This window comes from Nothoprocta perdicaria, unplaced genomic scaffold, assembly GCF_003342845.1.
Source record: "Nothoprocta perdicaria isolate Ctin4 unplaced genomic scaffold, notPer1 scaffold_42, whole genome shotgun sequence".
Classification (NCBI taxonomy): domain Eukaryota; kingdom Metazoa; phylum Chordata; class Aves; order Tinamiformes; family Tinamidae; genus Nothoprocta; species Nothoprocta perdicaria.
The window spans coordinates 1,254,394-1,281,268 of NW_020455666.1; the positions used below are offsets into that span (position 1 = coordinate 1,254,394).

Consider the following 26,875-nt stretch of genomic DNA (forward strand, 5'->3'; position numbering starts at 1 on the left):
GCTCTGCCTGCTGCTGCCCGCCGGTGAGCGCGGCGGGGCTCCGCGGGCGCGGGGGAAGGTCTGGCCGGGAGGTCCGTGCGGGGAGCAGAGGCGGGAGGGCGGGAGCTGCGGCGGATCGCGAGGCTCCCGCGGCGCTCGGGGGGAGCCGCCCCGCGCCGGTGGCGCCGGTGGGAGCGGACACGAGCTGTCCGTGAAGAGGCCAGCGCCGCGTGGGCGCTCGAGCCCCTCGTGCCCGTGCGCTCGGGTGCAGGGGCTGGGTGCTGATGTGCGAGCCCTGCAGCGTGAGGGGCCTCGGGGACCGGCCTGCCAGCAGAGGCGGCGATCTCTGCCCTCCGCAGCCTTGCGGCTCGCGCCCTGCACGGCTGGGCGGCCACTGGGCAACTTTGGAGCTCAGGTGAATCATTCCTGGGGCTGAAAACCCGCTAGCCAAAAGCAGAGCGRCCCGCGAGCTGCAGGGAGGCTGCTGATGTGCTGGAAAGGGCTCAGGAGGGTCCTGCGAGGACCGAAGCCAGTGCAGAAGGAGAGCAACCAAGCAGGAGCCGAATCCCTCTCCTTGGGCAGTGCTCAGGCATTCGATCCGCTTGGCTGGTCCCAGGACCATGCTTGGAGAAGTGGTGGGGATCTTTCTTCCCCCTTGCTGTTTTCCTGCATGGCGGGAGCCCCGTTGCGAGACAGAGGGAGTGACTTTGTTGGTTGCCTGCTTCKCTTGTACCTAAGCTCGCCCGTGCTCCCGCGCTAGCTGCCTGTTCCTGCCGCAGCGGCGGTACAGGAAGGAGATGGTTGTCTGATGACGTTGTGCGGCTGCCAAGAAAACGCTCTGTGAACTGGGAACAAGAATGTGTAAACCTGATTGCAGAAGTACTCGGAGCTGGAGAGGTCCTAGCTTGCCTCTATGTGGTGAACCTTCAACTTTAACTTCCTAGAACAGTGATTTTCTTTCTTTTTTTTTGTTGTCTTCCCTGGTGTTGGCTGAGAGGTCAGGTATATTTTAGGGCTGCAGAATCAAGGCTATGTTCAGATGCAAACTCAGTTGTTCTTCAGGACGTATCTGCTACTTTTCTGCTGAAGGAACCYGATTTGTCACCTTTTCCTCCTTCCTTGCCTAGATTCTCTGAGCAGTGATGCCTGAAGTCCGGGTTTAGGTCTTCCTCTCGCGAGCATTTTGCAAGTGTTTGACCCTCAGGTGCTGCTTAGAGAGGAATCCTTCCCTGCTGAAAAGCAGGGGGTATCCTGCCAGCCCCCGTTCCCTATGCAAACCCTTCCCATTCCTCACCACTGTGGCTGTGCTGCTTGGCCAGTTCAGTTCCTAGGGATCTTGGCCTCACAAGATACCATCCGTTCATATATTCCAGTATGTATTTGCCTTTGCTATACCTGGAAGGAAATGATTGATTTGGAAATAATTGATTTAGAAATAATTGATTTTTTCCTAATGGAAGTACCTGAAACCTGTTTAGATATTAACCTAGGCGAGCTGATCAATCTGGCAGCAATACTTGGCATGATGATTATTTTCTAGTTACTGATTCTTGAGTTTTGCGTTTTTTTTTCAGTTTTGGGTGAGGACTGTGAGGCTTATATTGATAAATATGGCGAGGTGCAACCTGCAAAATCCTGTCCCAACTTCTGCTGTGGAGATTGCACCCATAAATACTGCTGCTCTGATGCCCTGTTGAAATTCGATGAGGAACAACAGCTTAAGTGCTCTCCGCTTGATGGAAGGTAGGGTGCAAACTGCACATATGCAGCAGGCATTCATTTTAATCACCAGATGACACAAATATATAGTCTCATGGTTAAAACATATAGTGGGATCTTTTAGCTCCATTTCTGGCTCAATCGGGGATCTGCATTAATGCATGTAATRCATGTAATCTACCTGCAGAATTGTAGTAATGAGGTGAACAATTTGATGCATGATCTGGTAGGTATTTAATTGTATTTAAGTAAGTCCCACATTCCCTTTTTGAGATGAATTCTCTTGCTGCAGCATCTCTGACTCGAGCCAGGCGAATTTCCTGCATTTCCGTGCAGACTTTGATGATGACTTCTTCGACAGCGGCCCCAGGTAAGCCCTGGCAAGGCTTAGCTTCTTTGATGCTCTTTATTTGCAGGCTCTTTATTATGTGATCAGTACCTGCCGATATGAAAACAGAATTGCTTGTGTTTTGAGAGTGGAGGGCACTCAAACTCTGCAGAATATTTGAAGACAGAGCAAAAGTTTGGCTTATGCTGCTTGCCTGTAATGTTCTGTATTCTCATTCCTGAATGGCGGTTTGCCTCCAAAGCCGCAGCACAACTGCAGATCGTCTCAGGAGGTGATTGTCTCCTACTGAAGAAGCTGCTTTTCTATGAAGAATCTCCCTGTTTTTATCTCATTTTTTGCACTTGGGGTGAGCAACACTGGTCAGACCCGTTGCGGCGCGTGAGAATAAGAGCGGTTTCAGCTGGTGCGGGATGTGAACGGTCGATGGGAGGGAGCCGGGGGAAGGAAGCGCCGTCAGGGCGGGCGCGGGGGCGGCGCGGCGSGSSGGSCGGGCMSGGMRCGGMGCGGMGCGGAGCGGAGCATGGGGTGAGTGCTGCCCGGGGCTGGCGCGGAGGCTCCGTCCCCTCCGTGAGCGGGAGCTTTGGGGTTTTGCGCTGTTTTTTTGCGTTGAGCTCTAGCTGTTGCGGCCTGCGCTCCGCRAGGATGCGTTTCCAGTGACGGGAAGCGTTTCGGCAACAGGGAGCGTCACGGATGTTTCCCCTTGAGATAAGGGATCGCTAGGGACTCTCGGCCTTCCTTGTGTCTTTTTATTTTTTCCCTCTCTCATTTACGTTACAGTTTTGAAAAATTAACGAGCTTAATTTATTGCTCGAGCAATAAATTAATGCACGAGCTTAAATTAATGCTAGATGCAAAGACCTAGACTTGCATCAAGCTTGTTTACCAGCCAGCAGTTCATAGAAAGCATGCACAGAAAACGTATGCTTTGGAAAGCTACCTGAATGTGCCTCTGGATGAAAGCCACATCCCAAAACTTTCCAAAGTGACTAATGGTTTCGGCTGTTTCAACATCAGGAATGAACATGAGGAGGGTTCCCTTTGGATCTCTTCTGCCAGCTCTCAGGCACCAAGCCACCAGGAGGTTTCTGTTTAGTTACAGCTTTACCCAGGATTTATTTATTTTTTCTTTCCCAGAGCAACAAGCTCTGTTTGTTTTGGAGCAGCTGATTCCCAGCATTGCAAGTTTTCAGGGTCGGACAATATGCAGTTCCTCTTTCTTGCATCCGCCTTAGGAGTTACCCATGCTGGCTATCACATTGATCATAAATTGTAGCTTTTATGGGATTTTCACCTTTCTGAGGGCTTTGCATGAAGTGTGGATGTGCCATGAGGCCAGGTGAGCTGGGGTGTCTCTTCTCCCTGCCTGGAAATCCAGCCACATTTAGGCTATATCTGTATGGGGTTGTGTTAGGAAAGGGTTTAGTCCGGTAGTCTGTACGTTCTTCCTGTATGTTGTGTAAYGAGGGAGGTTTTACTTTGCTTGTTGAGCTTGTCTTGTGCTCTGTTTGTCCTGAGATCCCCATCACAAGTGCAAGTAAAGCATCAGCTTCTCTTTCACTAGGCTTCTTTTTCCTGGTATCCCTCAGGATTTAATGCGGGCATCACTGCTCGAGGTAGTTGTGCACAGTGCAGACCGTTGCTAGCATCTGCTTTTGGTCAAGCTTTAAGACAATAAGGAGCATTTCCTTCAGGGTGTTTCAGTAATGTAGTTTTGGGTGCTTGGAAGCATCGTGCTTTCCAGAACATCACATTTAGATGTAAATTAAAGCCTTTTAGGAAAAGAATAAAGTTGCGGCATTAACTGAGATCCTGGCTTTCCTCTGCTGTTTCCTCTTCCTGGAAGATCAGCTGGAGCTTTTCAGGATGGTTTTATAGCCCCGAACTTCTATTTCCCACCATTTTCTTCATGCCCGTAAGATGACCATGTACAACTTCAGCAACTTCTGTTGCTAAGGCGTGCRCTGTGGCAGGGATTTGCTACTTGCAGATGTTTTCACTTTCTTTTTTATTGAATTAGCAAAAATTGAAATTTCTTCATGGTGCTCTTGTTTCAGGGATGCAGGCAGCTAAGCTAATTTAGTTGTTTTTCTCTCTCATTTTGCAGTACTTAGTATTACCTCTTTGTGAAACAGTCAAAATTAGATTTTTCTTCTCTCATGTGCTGGAATCAAAAATCTCATGGCAAAATCTGCTGTGGTAACGTGATTGTTTAGCCTTGGTAGGCCAACTTTCCAATTTTCCTTACTGGAAAGAGAAATTAGATGATTCACATCCACAGTTGAACTAATGGTGAAGTATTCTTGAGTGCTCAAGAGGGCGAGGCAGATCGGAATTTATGTGTTAGCCAYGAAAGAAAATAATGTCTTTTGAGTGGGTGATAATCAGTCCCATTCAATTAGAAGAAAACTTTAAATTCGTTGTACACAGTTAAAAGAGCTTAGTAGCTGAATCAATTTTTCTGGAAGTCACAGCTGATCTTGTAACAGATAAGGGTTATACTTGAAAAAAGGCTGTTCATCGTTATGTAATGAGAAGAGGGAGGCCAGAACTACAGTCTTCCTGGGAAGCTTCAGCAAGCAGAGAACATACCGACTGGCTACAGCAGGGATGCGATAATTCAGATCCATTCTTGTCTTGTGACCTGGGCCTCCATCTGTGAAATAGAAAAAAAAAAAGAAGAAAAAATGTGCATTTTCCTTCGCAAAGCAGAGCCTACGATAGGCTGCTGTATGTCTAGGATGGTAAAAACTAACTCTCCCTCTRACCATGGAAGATATGATGATCCTAATTTATTATCTCTCAATTAGAGGTTTTTAAAGCATATACTTTCTCCCAAGACAAGCTAAATATCATTGTGATGTTGCATTAAATCCAGTTTTTCCTGCTCTTCCTATCAGTGTCAGAGACTTCACATTTTTATTGTATATTTGGATGCTGCAACATCAGTAATGGTTTGCCAATGATAAGAGCATGAGGAAAATTTTTAATGGGAAAGGGCCTTATGGAAATGTAAGTGGCCTCTATCACACACAGAGGATTTCTTTTTTAGCACTTGCCCTGGATATGTTATGTGATAAATGAGCTAAGCTGCATACAGGCTCCTTTCTGTAAGGCTGGCATTCAGACACAGCTAATCTCACCAAGAAATGTGAGCTCCTTGTATAGAAACAATTCAGATTTCAATTTGAAGACATTTTAAAAATCATTCTGTGCTTTATATTAGGCTGAACAGTAAATGTAAACCTGTACAAATGGTAACCTCCATTGCAAATCAACCTGGTATAAACATGCAGAGAGATTAAATTCTGTGTTGTAGGAGGATGCAGCCTTTTAAAACTTCAGGTATGATGTGTTCTCAAAACGGTTAGCTCCATTTCATGAAATAAGCAAATGCATAACAGTGCTCCTTTGACGAAATGAAAATATTTTGTAGCATTTCTAATGTGATATTTCTCTCCATGATTACTAATTTTACTAGCTTGTACTAGATTCCCTTTTTTTTTTTTTTTTAAGCTATGAGAAGTACCAGTCATCAAAGTCACTTTTATGAGTTCTTTTTATGAAGGTTTTGTTTATAATGAAAATAATTTAAAAAGAGAAATACTGGTCAGCCAGCTGTGGACTCTGCTACAGAGACTTGTTCTAATTTGTGTGACGTTAGCTTTTCCCTGATGTTGGATGATGACTAACACTGTTCTTGATGAGACAGAGGGTGAAGAACCAGGTCAGTTCACTGTAGTGGAGGCTAATAAATTTGCCTTGTTTAAACTTMATTCTTTCTTGAGCCCTGCTATTGACTTTTATGTTCTTAATGACGAGTGTGAGTAAATAAAAAGGTCCATTTCGTATGGAAGAGTTGCGTATGTGGTAAGCAGAGGTGGGGGTAACCTGAACTTCCTCTGGTTGCTGTTTCACGTGTTTGGCAAGTCGTGCCCCACACTGCAGTCTGCCGGAATCACTTCTGTTGTATTTGAGACTACAACTCTTTAGCCAAGCTAGTTCTYAAGTAGCTTAAAACTTAGAAGCGTTAAAAGCACTTTCTGAATTAGTGTGGTGTTCACTGTAGCAACTTCATACTATTGCAGTTATCATTTATGTAGAACACTTTTTTTTTCTGCAATACTTTTTTTTTTTTCAGTTGAATTTGTTCTGTTAATTCAGTTAATCGTTTCAGAAAAATCCCTCCCATTGGCTTTGTGCTGGGAATTTGTGTTCAAATTTAGCCAAAAAGAAAAAGGGGCATCCGGAATTCAATGCTGAACTGGGATTGTGACAACAGAAGAGGAACTGACTCACTTTGCCTTGTCTGTGCGTAATTTACATTATCCACAAGTAATTTACGTTCTCTTTTGCCACTAAAGGACTGTTTAAGGTTTATTTATAATCTGTAGAAGTGAGTACTTCGTACTGAGTTTAGGGGTGAGTTTTATGCTGAGGGACTAAAAGGTTGGCGACTATCTCTGAAACTTCTGTGAGATGCAGGAAATGATCATGTTAATTCTTGAACTGCTGACGAAAGGCTGCTTAGTCCCCCTGAATGCAGTTACTGTTTTCCCTTTTTTTGTTACTTGGATGTTTTTAATATTTTAGCTACCTAGAACAATTACTCTGAGCTGTCTACAGAAGGGTACAGTAGCAATTTTCCTGGGAAGCTTCCTTGAGAAACTGTATTTTTAGAGTGGTTTGTAAAGGAATTTATGCAAACAGATATAATTACTGCAAGCAAGCAGTTTATAGACCAAGAAAGGATCCTTGTGTACACTGTCCATAATAACCTGTTGGGTACGGACGTCAGGTTGCTGAGTAAACCCCCAAAATGCAGGAAGTTCCCTCCCTGACACTTTCTCATATAGAGTCTTTAAGAACTTSTTGTGCTAAAAAGCATTGAGAAGTTGATGTATCTTTCAAGAATAGTAACCAGCTCTAGTTTCAGGGTTTTTTTTTCTTCCTGTAAGTTTATTATTATGAGCTTAAAGCTCAAAGGGATGCACTTGGAGRTTTTCCATCCTTTTGAGGATTTTCCATCTTTTGAGGGTATCTAGAAAGAACTGTGAAAGGTCACGGGAGGTTCTGGGTGGTTGCAGGAGGAGTTCAGTCCCTGTCAGTGCTAGAGTAGTTGGGCAGCTCGCAGTTTGTGCTGACCTGGGTGTGCATCTGCACTGCTGGCAGGTTGGGCAAAGCAAGATGCAGAAGTTTGGGTTTGCTGAGGAGCTGCATCTAAGCAGGAGCCTAGGAGTGCTCTCAAGCAGTGACCTGCGTTAACATTTTACCTCAAAGACAAATCTAGATGTGACAGTTTGGTAAAGTTGAGCTCACGTCACTGCATTGTGGCTTGAGAAACGGTTAAGCCATCTTCGAGACCTGCTAGTGATGAAGCACTTCAGGATTTCGAAATTTTGAAAAAATGCTATTCAATCTGTGAATCCTCAGTCAAAAGACATCTGCCTGAGGAGTCGCCGTGCCCTCGTTTCCCAGAAGGTCACAAGGAGATGAGGCTGCAGGGGACAGGGCCCTGGGGCAAACGGCCACCACAGCCCATGGGTAGCACCGGCAGCTCATGCAGCTGCAGCCGGGCGACCTCCTCTCGAGCACATTTGGTCTGCAGTGTGGCTCAGTGCTCCCACTAGCCCAAACTGGTGCTAGGCAAGGGCACGGCCTCCTCTCTTGATTTACATTTCCATCACATTTATGAGAAGCTGCATTTTTATCATTGCTACAGTAAAAGTTCCTTTTTTTTATTATTTTGTTTTGTCTTTAGGTTATTGGCAAAGCAGAGCTTTTATTATGTGCCGAGAAAGAAACAGGAAATGGCAGTGAATGAGCTCAGCAGTATGTAGCTTATTTGGGGACTGTGGCATATAGCGTGGGAGCCTAAACCAGCATCCAGCCAGCACAGAGTCTGCACTAGGGCTTTTGCCAGCAGAATCCACTATGGGTAGGGGTTATTTTTTGTTTTCTTGTGTGGCTACGTGGTTATTAACCCTACAGTGGAGGTAACTTCAAGCTTCAATCGCCCATGAGGGTTTTTTTTTCCCCTGGATTATGCAGACTAATTAAAATATTATATATTCTAAATATATATTTTTTAAGAGTCTTTTCATACAAATTCACCAAGTGAAAGCAGCTAGATGAGGAAACACTCTCAAGCAGGAAAGGAGTATAGACTATTTGTACAAGATATGGAATATCTTGTGTATGCAAGTGACTCACCGAGCTCGAGAAGTCTGTCCAACACTGTTCTTGCAGCCAGGCCCCACTTAAGTACTGCCTCCTGTTGCTGGTTGTCTTCCTGCCTTTCCTCAGCATCCTTACCGGCAATCTTCTAGGAGGGTTAAAGTCATTAATTACTCTACATCAGTGTTAAATGCTCAGAAAAAGTGATCAGGGCAGTAATCATTTAGCAGCAAAAGGATAGATGTTATTAATACAGTACAGTAGTGCCTGACCATGCAGATAATCCCAAACAGTTCTCAGAACTGGCAAGGGAAATCATTAGAAAACAACCKTTTTTTGAAGAGCATCAGTGGCTGCAAGGTCAAAGCGCACGCTGCTGTTTTCTCCAAATGTCATGTTGTCTTGTGGTGTGGATGATAAAATTGCCTGCAGTAGTCTGTGTGTGCATTCTCCTTAGAAAACTGTGGTTAAAACTCACACGTCCGCTGTCTTACCCAGTATTTTGTTTCTCAGGACTTATAATTTTGGTCAGTACTCATCACACTGGATTTTGGTGGACAGAATTGAATCACAGTGCTCACACACAAAAACACAGGACCTCATTCTACAGTGTATATAGACTTGACACACTTCTACTTTAAATATATGTCTCTAGTTAGCTCTGCAGAATTGCACTATGCCATAGTCATGTCATTTTAACACGAGCCAAAAATATGATTTTTTTCTTCTTTCCTGGTTTTTACTACTGTCACTTTTCTTAATATAGCTATTGAAAAGCAATGAGAGGTGTGCTTCAAAGATGAGAGAACTTCAGGAGGAAGTGCAAATAAAAATAAACCAATGGAGCCCCTGCTTCAGGCTGAGCTGTGAGCATTTATCTGCTGGTGGCCAGCTGAGCTGCAGAAGGGTCCGTGCTGCTTCCCGACTCCTGGCATGGAGTAGGGAAGAACTGAATTTGGTGCAGGTCGATAGGGGCCCTGCCAGTTTCCTGCAGTGTTAGTTTGTTTGTAGCATTTAGACATTTCTCCATTTCATCCTGAAATGAGATGGCTGTGCTGAAAGGAAGCTGCTGTTCAGGAGGAAGGAGGAGGCACTGAAAAAGCTAGAGAAAAGCCTTTGCATGACAACAATTTTTGTCTTAGCAAAGTCTTCTATGTTTATATCTCTTACAGTGGCTGTGGCACTTTCATTTTCACTTTGACCAGTGCTTTTCTCCTGCCAGCCTGTGCCTTGTGCCCCTTACCTCTCATCCTGTTGCAGTGCACTGCTTTTCATTCTTTTAAAGTCAGTTGCCAAACCTTCCAGTGCTGCTGATGCTCAGAAATAAGTCTTGCATTTGATAGCCAAGTCTAAAACTGCTGGGGGTTTAGATGTGTGTCATTTTGTTTAAAGCTGGTAAGAGGAAACTGAACGGGAAGAAAACCAGAAAGTTCTGTAGCTAAAATCTCTATGAAGAAGCAAAAACAGGATGGTTTAAAAACAGCTCTCTACTTGTTATGTTAGGTCTTGTTTTCCATTAAGTCCCACTTCCTGTGATTGTTTCCAAAACTGATGCATGAAGTTAATACGTAAAAATGCTGGAGACTTTGGCTAGCCTGGAAGAGCTGCTCTGGATTTCAGGCAAATCACTTAATGCTTGAAGTAAATATAATTAACACTTCAGATAGTCTTAGGTTCCAGTGTTTTACTTTCTCATCTAAACAATCTTAAGAAGACATAGAATTTTCTGTCTGCTGACCTTTCAAAAAGGGACCTTTCTGAAAACAACATGACCTTTCCTATGACAAAGAGATTGTCACTGAGAATTTAAGCTTTACAGTTACTTTTCTTTTCCTCCGTGATAAAGAGAAGTCACAAGCAGGGGTCTGTGSAAGTTTTACATCTGCTTCCTTCATTTGGCTCTCATTACAGAGTTTATTGCAGTATCTGGCCTTTCTATTCTGGATGCTGGTGTTGGTGGGCAGTGCTCTGCCTTCTCCAACCTAGGGCCACGTGCTCCTTCATTGCAGTAAAGTTGGCTGAAATTCAGATTTTTTCAAAGCAAGTGAAATATGGCTTCTAAAACAGTCATTTACAAATGCCAAGAAATCTGCAGTGCGGAGAGGTCTGCTAAATCCTGCTGTTCTCCCTGGGGGCTGGGCTTAATACTTTATAAACTGCCTGAAATACATAAAGAGATGCACTAAAATAAAAGGATTAAAGAGCCACGTGAAGTCCTCTTCWGGGACAAAGCAGAGTGCACCTTTGTAAGTGTTGATCTGCTTCCACGCATTTTGCGGAGCTTGATATAGGGATGCACTTGGAAATGGCTGCCTAKTCAAATGCATGATGTAGTAGGAGTAACAGACTGGAGGAAGAGTGATGTGTTTGGTAACAAATGCAGGCTAAATAGCAATAAAATTGCACGAGAGACATTAGTTACCTCTGGTGCTGTTTGTCTTGCAGTTTTGGAACCCTTATTGGGATTGGGATTGCCCTCTTTGCTGTGGTTGTGATCACTATTATCTTGTGCCTCACCTGCTCCTGTTGCTGTTTGTACAAAGCATGTCGAAGACCAAGGCGTGAGTACCTCTGCATTTATATTTACTGTCTTATCCTTTACCTYTCCCAGTAAGACCTTTTTTTCCTARAAAACTGTGATCCTGAAAAAGATGCAAATCATCTTTTCCTGTCCTTTTGATGCAGAGGTTCTAGTACCTAAACAAATGCTTAGAAATAAGTGTTTGGGCTGYTTCAAAATGTGAAGTAGCAGAGAGATGCTGAATTTCTAAGAATGTAAAAAGTTCCCTTCCCTCCTCATTTTAAGTATATTTTAGTGATCTTCCTTTATTCTAAATCTTTGACAGTTCAAATTATATCAAAATAAAAGTTGACATACTGATATATATGGACAAACCTTATGCTGTTTAAAATTCCATAATCGAATCCTGTGTGTGCACCTCTAAGATCAGTTTTTAAAAATGGTAATTTTAAAGGGAAACACTATTTAAAACTCTAATAACTTGATTAAAATGCTATTAAGACTAGTTCAAATGTTAGCTGAGTTTAGCCTGGATACAGTCRCAGAAATAGATGCATGTTTATAACAAGATTTAAATGAGAGGAAAGTAAAAGACTGGTTTTGCCATTCACTATTCTTAAAAAGTGGAATCTTGATAAATACACATAGCTGTAGCATAAGGAATAAGGAGATCTGGAAAACAAATTATTGCAGCTTATTGCAAAGCTCTAATGCTCCCTTAATTCAATAGAGACACGAACCAATAATTCAACATCAGCTCCTGCAAAAATGGATTACTTCTGCGTATTTACTGTTCTGGCTATTATTAGCAAAAGAAATACTAACATATAGGTATGCTAGCACACAAATACCATACTTAAGGAAACTCATTTGGGCAGTGGGTCACCATAGGAAGACAGAGGGATATTGCACAAACTATCCTTAAGAATAGATAATGTCTTTAGAAATGAGCAGTTTGTCCTAGAATGATAGATAACCCAGCTGCAGAAAGGAATTCCTCCTGCTTGGTGAAGAGCCAGGAAAAAGCTCTTTGTGGTTGAGGAACAAGGAGGTAAATTGGCCGCCATCCAGGTATGTGAAACCTCTGTTGCTATGAAGATCAGTGGAAGGGTAACCTGAGGTATGGATCCCTAAATCTCCCATGGAAGTTCCAGACGAAATTGCCCCGGATTTGGACTGAGGAAGAGAGGTCCGATTCCGAGGACCACCGGCACTAACCACGTTCCTTGGTTGCTTGTAGCTGTTGTGACGGCCACCACGGCCACCACGGTGGTGCACGCTCCGTATCCGCAGCAAGCAGCGGTGCCGGCGAGCTACCCCGCAGCGCCCTACCAAGGCTACCAGCCCGTGGCCATCCAGCCGCAGCCCGGCATGCCGGCCGCGCCGTATCCCACGCAGTATCCGCCCCCGTACCCCACGCAGCCCTCCGGACCCCCCGCTTACCATGAAACCATGGCAGGTAAGGAAGCCGYGCAGCGTTTCCCCTGAGAGAGATGAAAACACACTTCTGTTAAAGCAAATCGTCTATTTTTAGAGCATTATTATTTACCATTATTAATGGAAGTAAATTATGGTCACAGTTGGGTACATCTAGTATGTATGTGGCAGTGTTTTAGGGGCTTGGTGGTTACTTTTGGGGCACCTTTAATTCAGTGATATTTTTACTAGGAGAGTTCCGGACACCTTTTCTAGTCCTTTTTCTTCCTGATTCATTCTAACTTTTCCATGTACTAGCAGGTATGCCAGGTATGTCCTGTTGTGTTCGCATCACTGATTTTACTGGTTGGCATATTGGACCAAATTGCCCTTCTTTTTTTCCTGTTTCTTTTTTTCTTTCTCCCCCCCCCTTTTTTTTTTCCAAACATATCCTTCTCTGAGGGCTCACCATAYGCTTGTGGGTACCCCAATACACACATACACTCCAAAAAAAACCAAAATAAAACAAAAAAACTTTGTTACCTAACTTGAAAAATGCAAATGCTTTATCAATTGCACCACATTTTCTCCCAGTTAAGATACTAGATAAACTGAACTCTTCAAACGCGCATTGAGAACTGAAATTGGTACAGATGCAGAATTCAGAATGTGAGTTTTGTAAATCTGTCTTTTCTTGTGTTKTGCATCTGCAGGTGGTGCAGGAGCACCTTACCCCGTCAGCCAGCCCCCATACAATCCTGCTTATGTGGATCCTCAGAAGCCCATCTATTGAACAGATCTGCTACAATGCTTCTGCATACAAAACTTTTTAAAAATACAATTTGTGCTGTTTACACCACGTAGTATATTTTCCTGGAAGACAACTATTTTGTTAAAGTGAAAGTTATTTCAGTATCTTTTTATTTCTTGCAGAAATAATTTACTTATACCTCAAGCAAATACAAAAAGAGATTTTGTTCAAACTACAGTGAGAAAAGTATGAGGGAGTATTTCAAATTTCTAACATTTGCTGTAGAATAATTTTGAAGTGAATTTTGAAGAGATTGAAAGGAATGACCTAGCATGAGCATTTCCACACACCCWGAGCTGTAGCAATATTTTGCACAGTGCTAAAATGTAAGAACTTAATCTCTTTGAAACTCAATGATAATGTTATGCCTGTTTTGAAGTTACTGTCACTATGTAGGCTGCATTGTAAGACACTTCATTTATGGTTTAAAAGGGAATTTTTCGTTTTTGAAACATATTTGCATTCTGTAAGGAATAGTAAACTATGTTTAATTGTCTTTGTGCTAGCTRCATTTTTTTATGCTAAATAGCATGGGTTGATTATTTCCTTGTTTTCTTTTCCTATTTTAAGGTTTAAAAGCTGTAACTTCATTGTTACAGCTTCTCAAGCTATTTTAATTCATAGAAAAACAGTTAAAAAGAAACAAACCCTCTGCCATYCACTACAACAACTAGATTAGAAGTTGAAACCCTGAGAATTCCGCACAAAATTAATGGATAAGTCCTTGGTTTGTGTAATAGTTGTGTATTACAGAGTAGTTTGAAAAAACAAWTCACCACCTTAATCGTGCGTGTGGAGTGGAAGTGAGTGCCAGTATTCAGTCCTGGATCATCACAGGGGAAGTGACTTTATAGGAGATATGCAAAATCACAAATAGGTTTTTTTTTAATTTTTAGCATTTGTTACTGTGTATAGCAGGAACCTTGTAGGGATCTTTATAAACTAAGCCTGTGCTTGAGAAATAATATTGGAGGGGAATAAGAAGTACTGACCTGATATGCAGCAGAGACCAAAGCTCCCTTCTGTCTTCAACATTCCCRTTACCCTGAAAAGAGAACAAGAAGTCAGGTTAGAGGGGTGGAAGGGTTTGGTCACAGAGACACAATGCATTTCCAGCATCATGCTTACAGTCATGAAAACATCTTAAAGCAATTTTGTGACTATTACCAATATTTGCAAGGCTCTTGGCTTCTGTACAACTTGGTAATTATCAAGCAACTCATGTCTTTTTTTAGTATATTCTAAAATTTTGTCTAATATTGAAATACAATTTGTTATTCTCCAGAAGAGCTCTCTGTTGACCATTGTATCAATCACTGTGACATAATTTGTGGAATGATTTTGACACATCTCATATACAGATATTACTTGCTGAGAGGCTGTCCTAGGATTCTACATTTGGCCTCTATTACTGCTTAAAAATCAATGATCTGGAAACTGGTAGAATTGTTTTATCTCATACACCTATGCAGAATGTTGGATGGAAACTGCTGCTATCCAAGGCAGACTTATTTATTTCTCTTTCCAATTGAGTTCTTTTCTAAGTTATTCCAGTTCTTGATTAAGAAAATCTTAGGGCATTTCAGAAAAAAAAAAAAAGTATCATTTTTTAGCATAGTTGGTTAGCATAGTTAGCATTGTGATTCATGATAACCTATGCACCTCTTTTATGTCTCTCTGGGCACAGAGTTTAAGTTGACAGCATGAAACAGTGCCAGGAGACATTCACAAAGCAAGAATGCAGTGTCTCTTCTTTTGATCTTTYTCTTCCCTGTCTTGCAGATCAGGTATTGGGTGCTGCTTCATTACACAGCTAGGAGTTGCAAGGCAACAACCAAAAATGGCCAGTGTCAGTTGCTGAAGCATTTTCCTAGAAATCCTGAGTATTTGTGTTGGAGGTCACTAAAGCAGTGCAAAAGTCATCCTTTATGTAGATCCTACCTCTGTGTGTTCGCAGAAGGAAGCAAAGAGCTTTGCTCACCTGTGCCCAGGATGAATCYGGCCAGTGAGCAGAGGTGCAGGCAGCTCTGGGGCACAGGTACGATTTCCAGTAGCTCCGTTTATGAAGTTACTCTGTGGCTCTGTTTCTTTCCAGCATCTCAGGTGACAAACCAGGCAGCTCGTGGTGGTGTCAGTAGGTTTGTAATTTGGATATTAAAGGAAGGTCTGCAACTTYGGAAGTTGGCTCTGTCATCTGCCATCTGTCATCCCTAAGTAAAAAGCATGTTACTGTAAGGAGTTGGGGAGTAGTGGYAGCAACGACAACAGAAGCCCCAAAGCGGAATTTTTAGGGTAGATATAGAAGAGACCAGATAGTACAGAGATGTTCAGGGTGATCCAGGAGAAGTGGGAGGAGATGGGGTGTCCTGAAAGAGAGGTGGGGTTAAGGAGCCTGTCCATTTATACCTTATCTTCAATGAGTATATGATAACGATAGCGATAGTCAAGAGTTGAATCATTAATACACAAAGAATGTATTAACTACTTCAGTTACAAAAGYAGTTGAAAGAAAATAGTCCATTTTCCTCATTTCTTAATTGGAGCACTTAGCCAGATCTTTTCTTACTGTTAGTGTATTAACCATCATCAAAAATAAGACACGGGACCAAATTTTGTTCAGGTATTCCCATGCAAATCCACTGAAACCTGTTTTCATACACTTAAGTGAATATGTTGGCTATAGAAAAGAAGTTGGTCCATGATATTTTAGTTTAATCATAACTCTGTGTCATTTCCAAAGAGCTAATTCCTTCATTTCAAACCAGTTACGTCCTGTGCTGGAGGAGTAAGGGATTGGAAGTCAGATTTCAAATGCTGAAAAAGTATATGTTCTTTTAATTTTTTTTAATTATGTAAGTGCCTTTGTTTCAGAAATATTGGGAAATTAAGTACCATAGAGTATTCTGTTGTACTGAATTGACCAGATAATCTGTTGACTTTATTACATATTGTAACCCAGCTTTATATGTTGTTTGTAGTTGAAAGCAAAAGTATTCRAAAGAAATGGCATAAAGTCTATGCACCTTTGTAATAAATGCTGTGTTTGAAGTATATTCTATCAATTATGCTTTCTTAGGCTGAATCTGTGTGTTAATAAGAGTGTCTCTGCAAAACTACATTTGCTCCGTTGTGTTTGACAGCTAACATTTTTGCAAGCTCTAGCAAGTGTATTTTAAGTGGTGAATGTGGCAAATAACCACTTCTGGGAGTGGAGACTAGAGTCTGATCAAATTCACAGGCACAACAAAAAGCAAGGACCATATAAACTCCYGGAGGGACTTTCTGACACTACGCTGTAAAGCCGTTCTGAAAGGATTGCTTCTAGGACCTGGTCCAGACTAAGGAGTGAATGAAGTCTGGCAAGTTTGAATGCATCGATTAACAAATTTCAAAACTCTTGAAAAGCCTAACGTAGACGAAACAGACTTCACAGAATGCTGAACTATGTGGTTAATGCCCCACATCCTCCTCCCAACACGTTCTTTGACTTGTGTGTTGAGTATCAGGCCTCATTTTTCAACTTGACTAATTCCACTTACGATAAAAGTGGTGCTTTCTACTATGTGTGAAGACATTTTAGCAGAGCAAAACCCTGAGCTAAAAAGCTGAGACTCTGCAGCTGGGTGGGGAAACCTGGTACCTGTGTCTTTATCATGTTGGATCAGCAGTTCAGCTGCATTTTTCCAGACAGTACTTGGCATCTGTCTTGATCCATGGGCATGTTTGAACAGAGGAATTGGAGAACAGAGAAGGAACTTCAGCAATTAYTGCCAAACAAGTCATTCTCTCCTGTTTCTCTGAGTATGGAAATTTCATATCAAATCTGGACATGTGCAGTAACTACTCAAGTTTGCTTTAGTTGTTTGTTCCAGGCCTATTTTTTTCCCCCTCAGGTTATTATTTGAACAGATCTACTTGTAAATTAGTACTGCTGGCAGCTCAGGGCCCCTGTAAGATTTACTGCTCATAAGCAAGGTTTATAAGGGAGAAAGAGGCCCGAGTTAAACCTAGTGGAGATAAGATAAAGCTAAAGAAAATAAAGATTTTTCCCTTTCAGGAGCTCAGAAGGATGGCAGCTTTTTGGGGTTTTTGTTTTCCCTCCTCAGAGCTGTTCTCTCTCCTATTATCTTGTGCTTAGCCATAACCATAAACCATGAAACTAGCTGAGGTCGGACGGCACAAATCGGGGTGTTTAAATCTGCTGCATGATGAAGTATTTTATACTTGCCTCCTTCTTTTAAAGCTGGGTTTTTAAAGATGTGTTTTGAGGCTCACAGGATGGAAACCAGGATGATGTTTGCACAGCCTGTGAGAATCTCCTTTGACAAGAGGGAAGGGAGTCCCTGAGCTGGAGGGGTCCCCTCTGACCTCAGCTGTGATTCTGCACCTTGTAGAAAATAGCCTGGGATGTGTTTGAGGCAGTGTGGCCCCATTTGCTTTATCTCTATGCACAGGTTCCTTATCAGTGCAGGAAGATGCTCTTCAAGGTGCTGATATCTCTCCTCCTGCACTGCAACTGTTTAAAGGGGGTAGTAGCAGTCGATCTTAAAAATACATCTCGCTTAACTGCATTTTGCCTAAAACTGATAGAGGCAACTGCTTTCTCTCTCCAGCTCTTGCATAGCCTTAATGCTGTCTGCACAGAGCACTGTGCTAAGGAGAAGCCAATTCTGCTGGGCTCAGCTTTCAGCACAGGGAGAACATGATCATGGGCAACAGAACAGATGGGCAGCTGCTGCCAACCGAGGACTGCAGTAATCACATACAGAACATGACCTCTGAGGGCTTGGGTTTTGTGCTTGGGGGTTGTTGCTCAATACTTCATTTTTCAGGCCTGTGACAGGCCTTGTTGTTGAAGTAAATTCCTTTGCTGGGTTAATGCAGAGGCACAGATATGTTTATCTATAACATGAGGGAAAAAAAGAACTGGCCTTGAAAATGTTGCAGTGCTGTAAATTCTTCAGGCCATATCTCGTGAGAGCAGCCAGGGTTCCAGGCTATTAGGTCGTGAAAGGAGCAAGTCGGTGCCTCCTAAATTCATAAGAACAAACGTTTCAGTTACTTTCAGGGTGTGGKTGGCTGTTGAACGCATGAATGGATCTCTTAAATTTATATAAAAAATCCCAAGACCTAAGAAGGAAGTTGTTTTTAATAGCATAGCTAGGGCCATACCACTTGAAGTCAGAAGTGGGAGGAAAACAGCCATGGGGTGTACATGTACCCCGAGCGTTGGAGAGGGGTCTTTAGAGCTAGAATTGAATAGTTAAAGATATTAGCCTAAGCGTTTTTTCCTCAGAGGCACTTCTGTTTATATGTTTAGCAGCAACACATTTCTCCCTCTTAACAAATTTCCATACACGCATGTTCCTGAGATGAGGCCAAGAAAAAGCAGGTTTTGTTCTATAACTCTGGATTGCCTCAACAATATGAGGCCTCTTGAATTGGTCTTAGTCCAGACGCCTTTAACAGGTCATTTGATCTGTTTATCCAGAGCAGTTGCTCAAATGCACAATGTGTTCTGCATCTTATCTCTCTACACTCAAATTATGACTACAGAAATGAGGTGGTGAGAATGGCTGAGAGCAGTTGAAAGCTGATAGCAGGTCACTGCACTAGGGCTAGTGTGACAATCCTTTCTGTCTTAGGACAGCTCTGAATTTGCTACTTAAAGCAGGTTAATTGTCAGATGCTGCCCTACCACTGCTAACCCTCTTAAGACTATTGTGAAAGAGGTATCTTAAATGATTGTTTTGGTTCCAAAAAAGGAAGGGGTTTTTGCCCCATGTTCTAAAGCTCTGACTTCCCGCCACCACCGCAAACGAACAAAACCCCACTCAGTGTCTGGCTTTTAGTATTAACTTTAAAAATAAGTCAAATGGCTTCTTGTCATGATACCTGTTTGCAAGATCAAATTTTTGTAGCAGGTCTTGTCTAGGGCTAGCTTTGCACTTGGAGGGTGGTTATTACACAAGCAGACCCGGGCTCTGCCGTTACTGGCCACGTGTCCTACCTTGTTTCACTTCAGCAGGGACTTGGCAGTCGTCCTCCAGCTGCTGCAGGGGAAACGAAACCTTTTACTGGGAGGTCCTGTCAGTGGCGTGCAGAGAGCTTGAGTTACAGCAGTGAACAGGAACAGGCCTGGCAGTGAACTGCCAGCTGCAGCAGAAAGAGGAGGCAGCATTTACTTGCAATTACCGTAATTAAAGTTTAAAAAATAAAAATAAAAATAAAAATAAAAATAAAAATAAAAATAAAAATAAAAATAAAAATAAAAATAAAAATAAAAATAAAAATAAAAATAAAAATAAAAATAGCAAGAACTAAGACTTTCAGAACTAGTTAAAAGGCAAGCCTGTGCACCTATTTTAGTAGCATTTACACTTTCCTTTTTAGGATCTAGGGTTCAGGTTGCAGGATACCTGTGAGCAGGATGGTAAACAAATAGATCTGAAAGGGCAAAGCACCTGTTCTTTGCTCAGTCATCAGCAGAAATAACTTGAGCACATTCAGATACTGCAACCAAAAATGGTTATTCTGCACAGACTAAACAGTCTCCTCTTGTATAATAAGAGGGTATTATCTTCAACATTCACCATCTCATTTGTCTGAGGTAATTTAGTTTGGCACCTCCACAGCTGAACTTTCAGCAGAAATATGAAATTGAGGAAAATAAGTGAACTGAGGTAATCACTAGAGATGAATTTCTTGCACAGAACTTAACCGTGAACTATAACTTATTTCTACAAAAAAAAAAGTTTTAAAATCACAGTAAACTATTTACTAATGTCAGCATGAGAATTCTCGAAATCAAGCAAGAAAGTTACAGCTGTAAAAGATACAGAACAGAGAAAATATTTTCAAAACACTTCCGTATCAGCTCAGTGATCCCAACATCTATCACCTTCAACATCACAAGGCTGTAGTCACAATAAAATGGAGAACACAATAGTGAAGTTTCAGTTCATTCACAGCGATTTCATGAGGAATGAAATTCATAAGGAAAACGATTCATAGGCCAACAAGTAGTTTTGCATAGCAAAACAATACATTTCAGTATAATTTCAGTATAATTGTTTCTTACATCACATTTTCTTTGATATCAGTTACATCTTTATGAACTTAAAAATTAAATAGCTCATTTAAATTTCAGATTTACGCTGACAATGATTGATAAGTTTTAGCTAAGGAAGGATAGAGATCTTGCTAGATGTTCGCTAGCTGGAGTCCATTCCTTGATCTTCTGCTTCTGGCTCAGGAGGATACAATTCATCCAAAATCAGCTCTGCAACAAGAAAAACCACATTTCAAAGTCACTCCAAAGTCCTGGCCCGTTTGCTCTGGCATTGCCTTTCCGATGCAATGCTCCTCCCAGTACTGGAACATTTACCACTCTGTCTCTAAATACAGCCAGATACATTGTCTGACATCTAGCAGCAACCTACATAGTAGCACAAGAGCATCATCTTCACAATAGCTTTAAGACACATATGTAAATAATGCTGTGACTGAATGAAGAAATAACATGAGAGCTCTGAGAATGAAAGACAATTTCTGCAGAGGAGGCGGCTGTAGGCAGCAGAGACAAGAAATGTGCAAAGCCATGGCAAGACCTGATGATCAGTGTCTTTGCTGAAGAAGCTTTGAGGTAAGTGCAGCAAGAGCAGGGGAGGAAAGAGGAAGAAAGAAAAATTATAGTGGAGGATGCAGGGAATAAAACAGGGGTAATGCTAACTGGAGAACATGGAATAATGATTTTAGTGTGAGATAATATTTATGTGGATGAGTAAGCTAAAACAAAGCTGGAGTACAGGTTTTATTTGATCAGATGGTAGAGTCATATTTGTAGAGAGGAAAGAGAAAAATATTAAAGAGCAGTGGTGCAGTATAACRAAGTTCGAGGAACACTACACTACAGACTGCCCCTGGGTCTGAGCAACAGACATCCAYGGCATTTGGTACACGGTACTTGTTAAATGAGGAAAAGGGCACAAACRGAATTGCCATTTCCCCAGCACTGACGAGGAAATAAACAAACACAAACCCAACAACCACCCTCTACCACACACACAAGCAACCTGTAATTTCACTAATTCTCACCTTCACAGGCGCTCAACTTTTTAGTTTTTTTGAGAATGGCTCTTACACCAGGCATGGCTTGGTCATATTGATGGAGAACTTCCAAACAGTGTTCATGAAACAGTTTATCTTTCTGAGATAGGCTGTGTAAGAGTAAAACAGCGTCCCGTAAAAACTGAAGAATGTGTTCTTTGTAGGTACACAAGCTGCTCTCAGACCTTCTGATCTTCATCCACTGTCTGTGCAACATGATAATTAGTGCCTTAACCACCTGAAAGAGRAATAAAAAAATGACTCAGTACACAAAGTCACAGTGACAGAAAACTTCTCATGATCTTTCCTATCAAACTTTTCAAACATCCACATCTTAAAATATTATCTATCAAGGAAAAGCAAGCCTTTCTGGAGAAGGCAGCTTTTAAAATGCAGTGCAGCTCTGCTCAAGGGCAGCTAAAAAAAGGCATAAAGGTATTTAACATTATTAGGCGTATGTTGAAGTTTTCAGTAGACTCAACACTGGTGACGTACCTCAAGGTTACATTGGCAGTCAGTGGCAAGGAGTGAAACTGCTGGACTGGAACAGCGCAYGCAACTTGTCAGGAGTCTAAGTGTCTATTACAAAAACACGCAGAGTGCATTACAGTGAGTACTAGGGTTCTGCAGAATTAGCAAATTATTATGCTGTGAATAAAGGGAAGTAAAAAAAGTGACATTTCATTACTAGTTCCAAGCATTTCTTCTAAGTAAAAGTTTACTTCCCCACCTCTCCCCCCAAAATTTGTTAATTCTTCCTAAAACTTTACAGACATGGAATTTGCATTATACAGAAACCTTTCCAGCTTTCTGATGAGAAAAGCTGRCAAGGTGTAATAAGACTTATTCAGGGGATGTGAAACATATTTTACATAACAGTGCAGGCAGGCAGACAGTAAAAGTAGCTTTAGAAAATGGTTCAAAATTCTTTCAAATGACATTAGAAGTGGAACAAAATAATAGTGGCAAGTTGTTCTGTGGTATTTTATCAGTACAAACTGATTACAAAAGCTTTCTTCCTATATGTAACAACTGCTATACAGCCAGTTAGCATTTCACTGAATGCAATTAATATAATGATCAGTTGCCACAGACTGCCATTCATGCATAACACAACTCATGGGTTCAGAAGCAAGCAGCACAATCAAAATGAAACACAGATCCTGCTTCCTTTTAATCTTCTACCACTGTAAAAGTAGAAAAAAAGTTCTGAACATTTGATCATGGAGGTCTTGAACACGTCTAGTATCTGAAGACACTTCCTGCTTTTTAATGATTTCGCTATGACTGCTATGTAATGACATACAATAACGTCTTGAAGACATTATCTTCAACAATAGTTCCCAATTTTTTTTTCAAACAGCTGCTCTTAAAAGCAAATATAATCTCTCGCTACAGAAGCCAGCTGAAGTCTGAGATGTTCTGTTTCTGTTGAGCAGAGGGTTTTTTTCTTGGTCATTTTGGGCATCCTCTTGCTCCCTCACCAGCCCAAATAGGAAATAGCAGGGAAAAAAAAAGCACTTGTACAAAACACTRCAGTTACCTCTTGTTCTAACCGAAGCCAAAGCATTTCAGGTGCAGATTTATCTGGTCTTGATGTAATATACATGTACAGTGCAAGAAGAAGGCAGGTGTCTGAAATAAAGACAGCTTTGTTCTTTTCCCAAGTATTCAACTGTTTCTGACAATGATTAATTTTGTCACAGAGAGAAACATTACAGAAACTATGGAGACTGCAGACTTTTTAAGTAGTGCTTAAAAAAAATCACTATCTCTAAACTTAACATAATATTCCCTCCTTCATTGATAAGGAACTGGACTTTGTCACATAGATCACTGAAATCCATAAACTCACAGTGTCATGAAGTGCAGATACTTTACAGGATGTAATTAGTCTTTACTGCCTCAAAAATCCTTTTTCCTCATTAACTTTCAATATAATAAGCATGAATCTGGAAAGTGGTTTTAAAAATCCACATGGGTGTCAAAATCACTGCAGATATATCAGAAGATAAAATATTCTTCTAATAGTAACTGAAACTCAGCGCTAGAAAGCAAGTTTTACCTAACACACTAGGGTTTACCTTTTTAGGTTTTAATAGAGTTCAGCAAGGCTTATTTTTATTACCTTGAGACATACTGACATTCAACTGATAAAAATTCTCTGTATTAGACATTTTTTTTTTACCTGAATGAGAACAAAGTTGAGCAACCAACACGTGGTGTTGAGCAAATATAGAGAGGAGTCTCACGGTCAAAAGGACAGCATGCAAAGGGGTCTCTGGACACACACAATGGACCAGTGTCTGGCTATTTAATAAGTCCTGAAAACTGTAAAAGAAAATCAGAAATAAATATGGGAAATGCACTGCTAAGTTGAGGGATAAGGGAGAGCAATATCCTATAATGGTGTCTTTTTAGCCATTCTGAACATACCTGCTCTCAAATTACTCGTTATAAATAAAAAGGAGGGGCACTGAAAAACATTTTCTATTGTGTTCTGCAGGTCACTCTGTGGCTGCATGTTAGACTATCAGTAGGCAGAATTTCCTTGCCAGAATGAAAGCCAAGCGTTTCCCTTTCTTAAGCACAGACCAGCAAATGCAAACAAAAGCAAAACAAAATGAATGCTATGGATATTCTAACCAACCACATATGGTCTTAAGTTTTCTTACTTTCAAAGTTACAACAATGCAACGAGGCAACAGCAACTAGTTAATATAAAATTATAATCGTGTCACTGATGTGGAACAGTTAATAAATTCATGAACAGCAAAGCACTAATATGTGTCACATTCATGTCACAACTTCTATGACCATCTGCACAAATTAAAGCTTCAACAAGAGACTAAAAGCTACTACTCAATAARGGATATGAAATATTTTAATGCTATCTCTGACTTACTTTATTAGCAAGTCCATTGTTGAGTTTTCAGCTAATTTTACCAAAACCTTTAGGCTTTGGGTCAGTATACYATCAATCTGGGAACCTTTTGTAGAAGAAAAAGCTAAAACCTGAAGCAGCTTTTTGAACAAAGAATGTTGAGCTCGATCAGCATTAGGTTCATCCTGGGGAGCAACATGTGATCCTCCTTGTGTCCTGGCATCTTCTTTATGACTGCACTGATCATCACGCAATGTATTTTTGTCCATCTTGGAAATCTGCTCATCTCCAACAGCAGAGTCTCTTTCCACTTCCGAAGAAAGCAATGTGTGAACAACCTCCCAGCTATAAAATGCCAAATAATAAAGAATGCCCAGAGACACAACTGTCGTTTCTTCAAGAGATGATCTGAAGTCTTCCTTACTTGATACCACATTTGTGTTAGTTCTGGAAGAAACAACTGAATGGCTTCCACAGGAACCAGTTACTGACTTGTCTGCCAGCTGTACTGCTTGACAGTATGCCCCAACATAGTGTTCTACCAAGGGCAAGAGATGTGCAGCACCTCGAATCTTGCAGCGTTTGAGGTGTGAAAACTCTTCCCCACCTTCTGCTTGATGTCCTTCAGATGACCCTTCATCCATAGCAATCAGGTTCAATCCTGTCACTGCAAGTTTCTGCGCTTCTCTCAGGGGTAAAAGAGAAGCAGTTTCTTCTCGAGTTGTCCTCATGCTGGGTATTCCTGTGGACTTCCTGAACAAATAAAATCAAAAGGAAATATTTCAACATTTTTGTGTTTTTTAGAAACAGAAAGCATATCAAGTGTTCTTATACAAACACCTGAAATGTGAATTACAGTATTTTTTTAAAAGCATATTCAATCAGTTATTTTTATATCAAACAAGTCATATATAATTTAGACAAACTAAAACTCTACTGTTCTTCACTGATCAGCTTTTCAGCACTTCCCTTGATCAAGTGTCCCTGCATTCACTTCTCCTTTTGTAATGCAAATTCTATGCTCTCAAATCGTTAATGACAGTAGGTGCTAACAGCCATTTTGAGGTTCTTCAAAACATGTCTCTATGCCTTGCCCAATACAAAATYACAATAGTTTCAGTGCTGCTCAAACGTTTAAACAAAAATCATTATTTTTAATTAACAAAGACACAGAAGAGTGTTCATTTTTGCATTAAATGGCCTAACAAGAACAGTGTTTAACATAAGTAATGCAGTTTCTTACACGAGTAATTTCTCCTTAGTATAGAGTATGCCACTGTACTAAGAACATACTAGGCAGGTTTTAAATAAATAAATAAATAAATAAATAAATAAATAAATAAATAAAACTTACGAATCCAAAAACTTAGGCTTCAAGACAGCTCCTGGTAGAGCATCAGAGTTACTGCTAAGAAGATGACAGAGCCCCAGAAATGACCCAGGGACAATAGGCTGCTTCATTAGTGCATTTAGTAAGATAGAACCTGAAAGGATAAATAATTCTCTTTGGACTACTTTTACTATCATCTGTATTACAAAACTTAAAAGAAAAAAAGAATCATATTCCAAAAGATTAACTTTTTATTTTTATAAAAAACATACATGATCTCAAAATCCTTTTTATTATATTTATTATACTTATATTTTATTATATTTATTATATTATAATTTCTTATTCATAAAATATCTCAAGCCAACTATCCCGATCACTTGCCCTACAAGTCTTGGTCCAGACACTAAAAACACATGATGTGATTTTGTTCTGAAATCAAAATAAAATAGTATACTGAAGATTTTCTCGTGTTGACTGCTGTACGTTTCTCTAATTGTTTTTGCTTATACAAAAATACGCACTTTTTTTTTGCTTTACATCTATTTCTAATAAAGAGTATAGCATTCTTATTGAGTCAGTCTCGTAATAACCAACTTAGATTTGTATAATTTGCATATCGTTTCTATAAACCAAAAACCCAGCTAATGATATTTTTCTTCCACACAATAACAGTGTAGTAGTGTTTTTAGGAAACAAGATAAATATTTTACCGTAGAACCACAATATTAAAAGCAATAAAGAGAATAGGTCACTAACACCATTCTGCACAGTGATGTTGTACACAACAGACTCCTCACTATCACACTGCCTAATAATTGTGTTTCATTTGTTTCTCAGAAATGCTCTTATTAAGAGATTAAATTACCTTGAGTGTTTGGCTTCTGTACAGAGTTGTAGGAACTGTTTTTTCCCTTTGCTTCTTGCTTCACAGATAAAACTTCAGGATCAAGTATCTTGTTCTCTAAAACAATAGCAATGATCATTCTAATATTAGAACTAGATTGTTTAAAAGAAGTATCTATGTTTTACACACATYCAAATAACTGTTGTTGTGATACAGCATGTAAAGAGACCACAGATCACTGAAAACATTTATCTTGTAAAACTCAGTAACAGAAAATTAATACTAAAGAGCTACATTGCAAACAAAACTAATMAATGGCAAAAGAAATTAGAAAACTGACTAAAATTTCACCTTTACTGCTGAATGTTCTACAAATTCTTCAGTAGCATTGCTCCCTTCTTTTCTTTAAAAAAAAAAAAACACAACTAAAGCTGCTTATTACAACCAAAGTATGGCAATAAACAAATCTGAAAGTTAATCAGCAGTCCTATTAAAGAACCATGCCAAGTATTTCTTGTTCTTTCTTCTTCASTGAGAAAGGCAGGCAATAATCTGGATATTTAAGTTAATCACCTAATAAAGGAAAGTCGTTCACTACAACTTGCTGACTCTTTGTACCTGGTATACTGGTGTTTACAAGGCACCAGGTGAGAACACATCAGTGCAACAACAATTTAGATCAGAAAATTTTAAGTAGAGATAAAATAAAACAAAACCTTTTTTTTTTTTTTTTTTT

The 26,875-nt window shown here is 40.6% G+C and overlaps 2 protein-coding genes across 2 annotated transcripts in view; one reads left to right on the forward strand and one right to left on the reverse strand.

The window, feature by feature from the left end:
- Nucleotides 1-4: 4 nt before the first annotated feature.
- SHISA5 (shisa family member 5) lies at nt 5-15,659 on the forward strand (the record flags this gene model as incomplete). Its single annotated transcript, XM_026046121.1, has 6 exons — nt 5-23; nt 1,554-1,722; nt 1,991-2,068; nt 10,667-10,782; nt 11,983-12,201; nt 12,872-15,659. Coding segments are annotated over 6 exons (681 nt in total), but the record flags the coding sequence as incomplete, so codon positions are not given.
- Nucleotides 15,660-19,734: 4,075 nt separating this feature from the next.
- The window catches only part of ATRIP (ATR interacting protein), an 11,275-nt gene continuing 4,134 nt past the window's right edge, over nt 19,735-26,875 (reverse strand). The window contains exons 6-13 of the mRNA XM_026046122.1: nt 26,161-26,256; nt 25,317-25,446; nt 23,984-24,715; nt 23,267-23,409; nt 22,622-22,713; nt 21,574-21,657; nt 21,067-21,316; nt 19,735-20,251 (exon numbers count right to left, since the gene is read on the reverse strand). Of these exons, the coding sequence (XP_025901907.1) occupies nt 20,184-20,251; nt 21,067-21,316; nt 21,574-21,657; nt 22,622-22,713; nt 23,267-23,409; nt 23,984-24,715; nt 25,317-25,446; nt 26,161-26,256 (1,595 nt within the window). The 3' untranslated portion in view covers nt 19,735-20,183. The remainder of the gene's footprint in view (nt 20,252-21,066; nt 21,317-21,573; nt 21,658-22,621; nt 22,714-23,266; nt 23,410-23,983; nt 24,716-25,316; nt 25,447-26,160; nt 26,257-26,875) is intronic.